Source organism: Lates calcarifer, unplaced genomic scaffold (genome assembly GCF_001640805.2).
Source record: "Lates calcarifer isolate ASB-BC8 unplaced genomic scaffold, TLL_Latcal_v3 _unitig_5878_quiver_531, whole genome shotgun sequence".
NCBI classification, from domain to species: Eukaryota; Metazoa; Chordata; class Actinopteri; family Centropomidae; genus Lates; species Lates calcarifer.
In genome coordinates, this window is record NW_026117778.1 from 177,217 (window position 1) to 189,893 (window position 12,677).

The window sequence follows — 12,677 nt, forward strand, 5'->3', positions numbered from 1 at the left end:
TTAACAGTGGTTTAATTACAGCCTGTCATTGTCGTTGTGATGTGGAAATAATCTAAAGAACTTTATTAAGATTCATGAGGGAATCTTGCTGTTTTTCTGACTCTAACTGTAACTCTGACCTCAAAACTCTTCATTGTTATGTGACAGATGTTATGGAGAATCAGACTGTCGTTGCAGATATCCTAATCCTGGAGGGGTTAAAGGTCAGTCCTCAGTCCTCCATCCCTGCCTTCATCTTCCTCCTCCTCACCTTCATCTTCATCATAGTGTCCAACATTCGGCCTGGTGGTCCTGATCACCATGGAGAGGAGCCTCCACCAGCCCATGTACCTGCTCCTCTGTAACATGACTCTTAACGATGTGTTCGGGGCCACAGCGTCATCCCTCATGTCCTCCAGAGATCTTTTATTATCAGACTCAGAGAGGTACATTCATTACATGGACTGTGTGGTTCAGGCCTTCTGTGTTCATGTCTATGCTAGGCGCCTCTCACACGGTGCTCATGATCATGGCCTTCGACCGGTATGTGGCCATCTGTGACCCCCTGCGTTACGCCACCATCATGACCAACAGGATGGTGGTGAAGCTCTCGGTTCGCAGCCTGGGACAGGTTGCTTTAGTCATGGTGGTGATCCTGCTGGGCCTCAGCGTCCGTCTGTCGCGCTGCAGGTCAGTTATATTCAACCTGTTCTGTGATAACGCCTCCCTGTTCAAACTGTCCTGTGAGAGCGTCCTCATCAACAACATCTACGGCCTCACCTACACCGTGGTCCTGCTGGGCTCCTCCATCTGCAGCATCACCCTCACCTACCTGAGGATCGCTGCAGTGTGTCTGAGAGGTAAGAACAAGGCTCTGAACAGCAAAGCTCTGCAGACCTGTGCCACTCACCTGGCCGTGTACCTCATCCTGCTGCTTGTCGGGCTTCATCATCGTCATCCTGCACCGTTTCCCTCAGCTGTCAGACCACAGGAAAGTGGCGTCTGTCCTGGGACATGTTGTCTTGCCTGCCCTCAATGCAGTTATCTACGGACTGCAAATCAAAGAGATCAGACAGAGGATTATTGCTGCGTTCCACAACAATAAAGTGGATGTAAAATGAAACACTGTCTGATCAGAGGACTGTGGAAAATCTGAAACCTTCTGCACAAGATGCTTAAACAATAGAATTATAATATTTGCTTCAGTGGAAATCAGTTCACATATTTCTGCATGAATCATGTTGATACTCTGTCAGGTTACAGGAAGAACTGTTGCCCTCTACACTTTCTTGGTAAGAAATGTCACCATGTTGTACGAATGTTAGCACGTCTTTACAAAACTCAGGCTACTTCCTTAGTGGTCAGAGGTGTTTGCCAAAAGGGCACAACTGGTTATTTCAGCTCAGTATGACATTCTTTGTATGTCAAGTCTAATCCATCTCTTGCTCAAATTAAAAGGAACTGAGGCAGCAGAGCTATCCTGACTTTTAGTCTTTAGTCTTCAGTCTTGAGTTTGTCACACATACTGTTAATATTCCAGAAATGAACTTAGAGAACAACATGGAATTTTTAAATATATGAACTAATAATCTTAAGTTAGAGAGACTCCTCTCAGATCCCTGTCCATGAACAGGCCTTTTTAACAGCTGACAGTGATTTGTCTTTGTGGGCATATTTTCTGCTGGAAAATATCCCAAATCTATAGTCTAATATTATGTGAACTGTAAAGCAAGGATTTTTGAATCTGGATGTTATTTTCCCATATTATGGGCTGCAAATGAAAGGGACAACAATGTATGGAATAGTTGCAGAATTAAACGAGGGTGAACAGTGTACCCAGCAATTGCTAACAGACTCCTTGACAAAACAGTGAATTTATTAAGCTCAATATCTCCAACCTCCCTCAGGATGCATGAGAAATTCTTCCAGAGGTTGGAAACCCCATGGACAGGGGTTAAACAGTCCTAGTTCACCCACACTACATATTTAGGTTTGCCAGGTCTGTCCAGCAGCCATCTGATCCAACTCACCACCAGATGGTGACAGCTCTGCCCCTCCTTTCACCTGACTGTCCAAGACATACAGCCACAGGCCTGACAATACAATCACAAAATCAATCTTCAATGTTTGAGATGTTCTGGTACCAAGTACATTAATTAAATTTCTTATGCTTGAACATGGCGGTTGTTATGACCAACACATGACTAGCACACAAGTCCAGTAACAACGCACCACTCAGGCACAGATCAAGCAGACCATTCCTCCAAATCCAGCCCCTCCAGGTCTCCCTATCAGTCACCCACATGCATTGAAGTCCTCCCCCCAGCCAGCCATCTGACCCCAATGCCCATCCCATGGGTGGTGAACCCACATGGTAGCAACACAATGTTGTTTTTTCAGGCTGAGCCCAACCATGCCCCGTGATTACAGGCCTGGCTACAAGACGACCAGCAGGCTCCCCTCCCAGGTCTGGTGTCCCTAATCCAGGCTAGGTATTCAGACTCGAAACTGGTTGTTTCATTTGGGATGACAACACGGTCAAGATTCGCCACCTTAATGTGGTGGAGAGGTTTGTGTGGCCCAATGATCCTGGGAGCTGTGTTGTCAGCCCCTGTCAGGGTCTCCCAAGTCAAACTGGTCCAAAGGTACGGACCAGACTAAGAGTGATTCATTAACCCTAATTTTTGATTTGCCTGTTTTTATTTTAATTTGCACATTAAAAAAAACGCTGGCAATGGAAGTGTCAAAATTCATTATCATGTTTGACTGGAGCTCTATTAATGACCTCATCTTGTTTCCTCTTCATCTGAAATACAGGTCTCACCACCTAATATTCACATGAACAGCAGTGGATGGAGCCAAGCATTAAATTTCATTTTCTTTTGTGTGACTCATGACAGTGAACCAGGAGGCATCATGGGCCATTGTCACAGAAGCTTGTCAGCGTCAGGTGTAAATAATAAAACAAGTAATGGATTCATTTCATTTAGCTGCCTCAGTTTCAAGGCCCTGGCTCCCTGTTACACTGTTACTGATTACTGAGACACCTGAATCAAATAAAGACATGATAATGGTATTAGAAACACTTTCCAATTGGTCAAAATGTCCGGTGAATGAGAGTGAGTCTCAAACTAAATATTTGGTTCATCCAAAACATTTTGTTTTACTGAACAGGACCACATCATATTAGATGTGTCAAAAACATACACAAGCTTTTATAACTTGTCTTTTTCATAGACATACATAACATCTGTTGCCCATTCTTCATGTTGCTATCATGAATTAATCTACAAGAGATACACGTAATGATGCAGGGTATTGCGTAACAGCAGTTGCCAAGCAGCAGTTCGACCATCAGCACATGACACTGCAGCTGAATAAAAGTGCCTGCTGCTTCAGTCCTGGTCTGGGGTGGAGGCGTGATTTGTGTTACAGAGGGAGGCACTGACAGAAACAGAAGTCACTGTGTATTTCAGCTGTTAGAAAATGGGTTTATACAAATGCTAACTCAGCTATATAAGTAGAGGTCCAATGAGTCAAGTCTAATCTTCTACCATGCAAAAAACTTAATGAAACATTTATTAAAAGATCAATTTCAACCAAATCATCAATGGTTTTGGTTTTATGTGCCATGTTTTCAATCTGTCTCTGACATCTCTGCCTTCACTCTACAGAACTCTACAGCAATGTGTCTCCGCAGAAACACTGTCCCTGCTGCTGTGGATAAACAGCAGTGCACACTGACACTGCACAAATTACTTGCATTACTTACTGTTTAAAGTGTAAAGGGAAACACTGTGTTTGGGAAGTTTTTGATTCTTTAAATGTCATTTTAAGTGAAGAAACACAATTTCAACATGTTATCATTGTTATGTGGATATATTTTGATTAGTTTTAGATTCATCAAAACGTCTGGTTGTTTTTCTGTAATTCTAACTGTGTAACTCTGAGCAGGGCAGTCGACATCTTTATAAAACATGACAGATGTTATGGAGAATCAGACTGTCGTTGCAGATATCCTAATCCTGGAGGGGTTAAAGGTCAGTCCTCAGTCCTCCATCCCTGCCTTCATCTTCCTCCTCCTCACCTTCATCTTCATCATAGTGTCCAACATCGGCCTGGTGGTCCTGATCACCATGGAGAGGAGCCTCCACCAGCCCATGTACCTGCTCCTCTGTAACATGACTCTTAACGATGTGTTCGGGGCCACGGCCGTCATCCCTCATGTCCTCCGAGATCTTTTATTATCAGACTCAGAGAGGTACATTCATTACATGGACTGTGTGGTTCAGGCCTTCTGTGTTCATGTCTATGCAGGCGCCTCTCACACGGTGCTCATGATCATGGCCTTCGACCGGTATGTGGCCATCTGTGCACCCCCTGCGTTACGCCACCATCATGACCAACAGGATGGTGGTGAAGCTGTCGGTCGCAGCCTGGGGAACGGTTTTCGTGTTGGTGGTGATCCTGCTGGGCCTCAGCGTCCGTCTGTCGCGCTGCAGGTCATTTATATTTAACCTGTTCTGTGATAACGCCTCCCTGTTCAAACTGTCCTGTGAGAGCGTCCTCATCAACAACATCTACGGCCTCACCTACACCGTGGTCCTGCAGGGCTCTTTTATTTGCAGTGTAACTCTCACCTACCTGAAAATCGCTGTAGTGTGTATACGCAGTAAAAGCAAAGTTCTGAACAGCAAAGCTCTGCAGACCTGTGCCACTCACCTGGCCGTGTACCTCATCCTGCTTGCTGTCGGGCTTCATCATCGCCATCCTGCACCGTTTCCCTCAGCTGTCAGACCACAGGAAAGTGGCGTCTGTCCTGGGACATGTTGTTTTGCCTGCCCTCAATGCAGTTATCTACGGACTGCAAATCAAAGAGATCAGACAGAGGATTATTGCTGCGTTCCACAACAATAAAGTGGATGTAAAATGAAACACTGTCTGATCAGAGGACTGTGGAAAATCTGAAACCTTCTGCACAAGATGCTTAAACAATAGAATTATAATATTTGCTTCAGTGGAAATCAGTTCACATATTTCTGCATGAATCATGTTGATACTCAGGTTACAGGAAGAACTGCTTGCCCTCTACACTGTGATTTCTATGCGTTACTTTCTGGTAAGAAATGTGGCTATAATGTTACTAGTCAGAGGTGTCTGACAAAAGAGATGGAACTAGAGATATCAGCTGAGTATGATATGTAATAGATGTAATCTTTTAAGGTCCCTTTAATGTTTCAGATACTGTTTTTAGGAATCATTACTGCTTGCTTTAACAAGAAGTATTAAAACCTTTACTGAAATGTTTTGATCACTAATCTATCTGAGCTGTGTATCCTGGTGACTCAGTACCGACACAAGAGACAGGTCAAATTGAAGCATCAGGCATCAAGATATCCTGACTATATATATATCCTGACCATAATGCAGTGTGTCTTCTTCCTACCTGCATCCAGTGTGTAACACAGACTCTGTCAAATATTGTGAGTGGAGGCCAAGTTCAGATAAACCCAGTGAATATAAATAAACGTAGAACACATGATGAGTTTTTTAAAGGCAGGCATACCATATTGTTACCTGCCTCAGCGTCAGGATTTCTACTTGTTATGAATACATTATAACATATACTTATAACTTCACCTGTTACAGGTGTTAGCTGCCTAACTTTGCAGAACCATTAACACCTGAGCTTCCAAGCACGTGAACACCTTATCTTGTTGTCAAAAACATACTGTGCGTTAAAAAGCTGCCTCTGTCTCCTCTGTAGCCTGCTGCAAACTAGTTTTGTCTTGCTTACTAACGTTAGCATGGAGTTTAAAATATGTCTTCATGAATAAATCAATAACTTTCATTAACTGTAAAACACATGAGTAAACCATACGGAGTCAGCCTGAACCTTCAGACTACAATGAGACAGCAGATTACTGTAAGACTAATTCAAACTTCCGGTCGCCATATTATTTTTTAACAGTTAGCTACCGTTCAGCCTAAGCAGGCTGTTAACATACATCTCAAGAGCTAATGCGCTAACTAACCACTCACACCTTAAAGCTGAGCTCCAACACGGACAATAACAGCAGACTGCTCCACAACTTTTGTGATGTGTAAAGACTATTTTCGTGACATTACTTATCTTTAAAATTCAGAAGAAAGGCCAAAGGTCTCTACCGGTTTCCACGACGACGCAGCAGCAGCTAGCGGTTATTGCTAATGCTAACAGCGATGCTTCCTAACCTGGTTCACAGCCCGAGTTGATAAAATTATTATTTTATTCACACTTTAACAAGACGGATAATTTCCTCCTGGTTGCTCTGTTTATGTTTGTGAATAAGACACAACTTCCTGTTTACAGACCTGCAGCTCAGTTGCGATAGTGACACCTAGTGGCGACTTTATGAACGACTACTCGTTTTATTTCACAGGAGGGAACATTTTTAACAAACTCACCCAAAAAGTTCCCACAAGGAAAAACCACACCACACAATTTAGTCTTATTTGTTCCATATGGATATACTAATATCTGTTTACCTGAGCTTGAATTCATACAAGCTCAAACATGAGCCAATCAGCCACACTGTGCATCAGAACTCAAACAGAAAATATCTGTGCAAACCTCCATTAATAACAAATAAAATGGGTAAATAATAACTGATAATGATAAGTTTTAGAGGTTGGGCCAGTAAAAATTGTCTTGGGGCTGGTAGATTTCAGACAATACCATTCCTTGCTCTAAACATTAGAGTATTTGCCTCGTCCTGTTTTGTTGTTGTTGTTGTTGTTTTTTTAATCTTCTTCGTCTTTAATTCTTAAGTTTAAGTAGAACATTGTCAGCCATTTGAAAACAACCATCCTATATTTAGACTGACTAATACAAGGTAATAAAAGATTGTGTTATTGTGTAAAATGTGTAAAATGAAAAGGTAATTGTCATTTTCGAACATGAGGCACACAAACAGCAAACGATTATTCCATTTGACTGCATTATTCAGTTATGTATTCTGGTTATTATTGGTCCTGGATTTGGATGGAGTGGCTCTTACTTTGAAGGAGGATTTTTTTTTTGGTGTGGCCCCGATTATCCAAAAATAACAGTGAGATTCTTTCTCCTGTTTCAGAAAATAAATATCTACATTAACACAAAAACTATTATTTGGGTGAATCTTCAGTGTCCAGAGCCACATTATAGATTTCAGTCAAACATCCTCAGACAACAGGTGTCAAACTGCAACAAACACCAGCAAAATCCCAACAGGAACCACAGTGTTGTTGACGATCGACAAACAAAGCCTTGAGTACCAGGGGACCCTCGTTCAGGTTATAAAGTGCCAGCTCAGGTCTGAGTGGAGGAGGTTCAGCAGAGGTGAGCATCACACTTCACTCATTATGTGTTTATCATGTTACTGTCTGTAAATGGTTATGATATTAATGTGTTTTTGTTTTGTTTGTTCCACACACATCACCAAATTCTTCTAACAGTCACTGATTCTTCTTTTAAGTTGGCCTTTCAGAGGGTCGTAGGTTTTAATTACAGATTAAAATCCTTCAGCTGTGTGTCATTAAAGCCACATCTGCAGATTATTTATTATTTCAAACGTTTGAACGAGTGAACAGTATTAAAAGTGACTAAATGATTAATGATTGTATCATTTTAATGCAGAGAGGTTTTATTGTTTGACCCTGGTCATGTTGATGTTTGATGTGTTGTCCTGAGGTTTCTGTTCAACTGTGAATCACTGAATCTTTGTGAGCACTTTGATTTGTATGAGAGTATGGAGAGACATTAACTCCCTGGTCACTTTATTAGGTATACCTATACAATCTAATGCAATCCAATACAACAGCTCAGCCTTATATTTCACCTTCACAAAGATGTTCAGCTTTGAGCTGTCACTGTCAGACAGGTATTCATCTGTCTGTCTCTGTTAACACCAACACTGACTACAACCTCAGTGATAAGGATAAAGCTTAATTAACACCAGAAACATCTGAAGCTTGATACAGGGAGATCATGGGGCTGAGCTGCTGTACTGGATTACACTCTGATACTGATCTGATTCACCTTCTCACCAACATTAATCAAATGAAAACACAAGCTGACTTCTCTGTCCTGCAACTGCTACTTTGACAGCATGATCGATTTATTATTGCTGAGAGTTATTTTATAAGAAGCAGCTCCGACAAATGTCAAACCTTTGATTCAATATCCTAATGTGCAAGAAAGCATTTCTCTACAGAGGAATAATCTGCACACACATTTGAAATGAAGGTCCATTTAAAGTAGCACCATGTTGTAAATTATATAATAATCACTCCCATGTTTCACTGTTATATTATTATATACAACCTCATTGTGTTTATTTATTTTATTTCATATTGATCATTTTATCTTTGCTGTTCTATATCTGCTAAATGGTCTTTCTCTGATTTTAAACAATGACAGTAAAGGTCTATACTATTCTAATTTTAAACATTTGTGTTGACACAGCTGCCCCCTGCTATTGATTGATAGATTGATTATTTATATATCGATTGTATTGTCTTATTTTTTTTTTTTTATCATGTTGTGTGAGAGGTGTTATTTTAAGAGCAGAGTAGATGTAAGTCTTCAGGCTTTGTTGTATTTGTATCCTCTCACAGCAGGATGATACTTCAGAATAGCTGTGATTTCAATATTACCTGATATTTTTTAAATGTTTCAGTTGTTGTACATCATGTGCACACAAACATCAAAGGATATTCAGTTTGATTTCACAAGTTCATCATCTGTAATAGTCCTGGAGTTCATCTAATAAACTCTTTGCACACATTAAAGGTAAAGTTCTCTTCTCTGCATCGAGCAGTTCTGCTCCTGTTCCTGTCGACTGTTTATGATACCGGCAGCATTTTTCTCTCTCATCCTCACCAGGCTTGAATCAACCCTCTGCAGCATGGAGAACCAGACAGACATCCTGCTCCTGGAGGGGTTAAAGGTCAGTCCTCAGTCCTCCATCCCTGCCTTCATCCTCCTCCTCCTCATCTACATCTTCATCATGGTGTCCAACATCGGCCTGGTGGTCCTGATCACCATGGAGAGGAGCCTCCACCAGCCCATGTACCTGCTCTTCTGTAACATGAGTATTAATGATGCGTTCGGGGCCACGTCCATCATCCCCCGCCTGCTGGGTGATGTTTTTATTCTGAGCGCTGAGCGCTACATCAGCTACATGGACTGTGTGGTTCAGGCCTTCTGCGCTCACTTTCACGCCAGCGCCACTCACACGGTGCTCATGATCATGGCCTTCGACCGGTATGTGGCCATCTGTGACCCCCTGCGTTACGCCACCATCATGACCAACAGGATGGTGGATGAACCTCTCAGTTGCAGCCTGGACGGTTGCTTTAGTCATGGTGGTGATCCTGCTGGGCCTCAGCGTCCGTCTGTCGCGCTGCAGGTCAATTATATTCAACCCGTTCTGTGATAACGCCTCCCTGTTCAAACTGTCCTGTGAGAGCGTCCTCATCAACAACATCTATGGCCTCACCTACACCGTGGTCCTGCTGGGCTCCTCCATCTGCAGCATCACCCTCACCTACCTGAGGATCGCCATGACGTGTCTGAGCAGTAAAAACAAGGTGCTGAACAGCCGGGCGCTGCAGACCTGTGCCACTCACCTGGCCGTGTACCTCATCCTGCTGGTGTCGGGCTCCATCATCATCATCCTCCATCGTTTCCCTCACTTGTCAGATGAGAGGAAACTGGCATCCATCATGTTCCACGTGGTTCCTCCTGCAATGAACGCTGTTATCTATGGACTGCAGATCAAAGCAATCAGACAGAAGATTTTCATCATGTTCACCAGGAATACTCTGACTGTGACTGAAGTGAAATGACTCAGTGCTGACTAACATGTAAAAAACTGTCAATAAAATTGTTTCATTGACCTACATGTTTCAAGCTGAAAATAACACATTAGTTTGAATAGGCCGATGAAACCTTGATGAAACACTGTTTACATCCATGTTGACTTGGTCCTCATCTCCCCTGAATTTGTTGGTGTATTATTAACACATTACCACCAACAACATAAAATACTTCAGGCTAAAACCTAAGGCTAAAAGCTGAGCTAAAACTTGGAGCAGTGTGTAGGATTTAGTGACATTTAGTGGTGAGAATGCAGATTGCAACCAGCTGAATACCAATCCCCTCATCCCTTTCCAAGCATGTTAGAGAGTCTGCAATGGCTGTCAGGTGACAAAATGGTGTCAAGACACGTTTTAAGACACGTAAAAGCTTCAAACATCAGGAGTGGGGTATTTACTGACGGATTTTATAACTGGCACTAATATTTATAAGCCACAGCTGATATAATCAATGTCATATAAACCAGCGTAAGCAACTGTGTACACCAGCTAAAAATGAATGCATTGCACATTGCTAATAAACAAGGCTACAGGATATTAGCAGCCATGAAAGGTCCTTTGGTTGTGAGTCTGATTTTAGATTCATTTAACTGTGCCTATTAGAATATTTAGATGTTGCAGCATTTTAGAAAAGTTGGCAACCTGAAATAAATCCAACAGATAAACACAAGCTTATTTAAATTCAAGTATAAAACCAACAGCAACACATCCTCATAATTTTATGTGTTTATCTGACATAACATTAGCAATTCATTAATATTCATGATACAATATTCAGTGAATAATCTCTTTACAGTCCCTCTGCAAACACAGGAGCAGTGATGTCACCATCTTGTCAAACATGGGACGTTCAGTCATCTTATAAACAGTGTGAATGAGTCCAGCTCTGGTCTGACAGGAAGAGGATCAACAGAGGTAAAGCAGACACACACTCACACAGTCAATGATCACACTCTTCTCCTCTGTGCTCTGTGCTCTGTGCTGAATGACTGAAAACACTAATGAATATAAGCAGGAAACACTGATGTATCTGATCTAAATGAAGCCTGGTGAATAATTTACAGCTGCTTCTGAATCTGTGTAAAGTCTGACTGGAAACTAATTTAGAAATATTAGACTGACACAGAGCTGTTGACCTGTTTGTGATGAATTCACCGACCGACACATCTTTACTGACAGTGTGTTCACTGAAATGTTGCTCATTATATTCAGTCATTAACACCTCACAGGGCGTTTCCAGGTTGTTCTGTTGGTTTTCATTGTTAGTAGAAGTCTGTTTTCACTTCAGACCTGGAAACACACGTTTAGATTCACTCTCATGAAGCTGAAAGAAGAACTGTGCAGATCTGTCATTTCTACTGCAGCTTTACAAAGTGATAAAGTGAAGGAAACGATAAGGAGCTGTTGAATAACTGAGTGTTATCATCTCCTGTTCTGTTGAGTCTCTGTTAGTGGAGCTAGAGTTCATCACTGAGTGATTAGTATCTGAAAAGAAATCGTGAAGAACAACAAGAGCAGCTGTGAATAACAGAGACAGAGGGAGAAACACAGCTGTTGATGTTTCCAGTCTGAAATGATGTTTCATTTTACTTTAACGTCTTTTTTTGTCATTTTCATGAACACTGAAACATGAACATGAACAATGGAATAAATCATGACTGAATTCTCCTCTGCAGCATGGAGAACCAGACTGTCAACATGGACATCCTGCTCCTGGAGGGGTTAAAGGTCAGTCCTCAATCCTCCATCCTCCTCCTCATCTACGTCTTCATCATGGTGTCCAACATCGGCCTGGTGGTCCTGATCACCATGGAGAGGAGCCTCCACCAGCCCATGTACCTGCTCTTCTGTAACATGAGTATTAATGATGCGTTCGGGGCCACGTCCATCATCCCCCGCCTGCTGGGTGATGTTTTTACTCCGCTGACTCAGAGGTACATTCATTATTATGAGTGTATCATTCAGGCCTTCTGCGCTCACTTCCATGCAGGAACCTCTCACACGGTGCTCATGATCATGGCCTTTGACCGGTACGTGGCCATCTGTGACCCCCTGAGATACGCCACCATCATGACCAACAGGATGGTGGTGAACCTCTCGGTTGCAGCCTGGACGGTTGCCTTCTGTTTGATTGTGGTCCTGCTGAGCCTCAATGTTCGCCTGTCGCGCTGCAGACGCATCATAAACAACCCGTTCTGTGACAACGCCTCTTTGTTCAAGCTCTCCTGCGAAAACATCCTCATCAACCACATCTACGGCCTCGGCACAGCCATGGCCGTGATGGCCTGCTCCCTCTGCAGCGTGACGCTCACCTACCTGAGGATCGTCATGGTCTGTCTGAGCAGCAGGAACAAGGCTCTGAACAGCAAAGCTCTGCAGACCTGCGCCACTCACCTGGCCGTGTACCTCATCCTGCTGCTGTCAGGTAACATCATCATCATCCTCCATCGCTTCCCTCAGCTGTCAGACCACAGGAAGCTGGCATCCATCCTGTTCCACGTGGTCCCCCCTTCTTTCAACGCTGTTATCTATGGACTGCAGATCAAAGCAGTCAGAGACAAAATCATCATCATATTTACAAAGGAAAAATGACACAACTGCAGCTCCACGTTCATTAGACTCTGATCAGAGGTGAAGGAATTTTTTCTCTCCTTCCTGTTTTTCATATTTAGACCTGGTTATTACATCAGCTGTGAGCTGCAGTAATGTTTGAATTATTGAGCTTTTTCCCAAGAAAAATGATCTTACAGATGTTAGAATTAGAGTGGATCCAATAAGGATTCAAATTTAAAGCCTCC

The 12,677-nt window shown here is 42.5% G+C and overlaps 1 protein-coding gene and 2 pseudogenes across 1 annotated transcript; all 3 read left to right on the forward strand.

The window, feature by feature from the left end:
- The first annotated feature begins 152 nt into the window (after nt 1-152).
- On the forward strand, nt 153-1,474 carry LOC108877239 (olfactory receptor 52N5-like; annotated as a pseudogene).
- Nucleotides 1,475-3,890: 2,416 nt separating this feature from the next.
- LOC108877240 (olfactory receptor 52N5-like) lies at nt 3,891-5,584 on the forward strand (annotated as a pseudogene).
- Nucleotides 5,585-8,906: 3,322 nt separating this feature from the next.
- Nucleotides 8,907-12,523, forward strand: LOC108877218 (uncharacterized). Its single transcript, XM_018667186.1, is given in 4 exon segments — nt 8,907-9,323; nt 9,325-9,831; nt 10,778-10,794; nt 11,556-12,523. Coding segments are annotated over 4 exon segments (1,857 nt in total). The 3' UTR covers nt 12,472-12,523.
- The last annotated feature ends 154 nt before the right edge of the window (nt 12,524-12,677 follow it).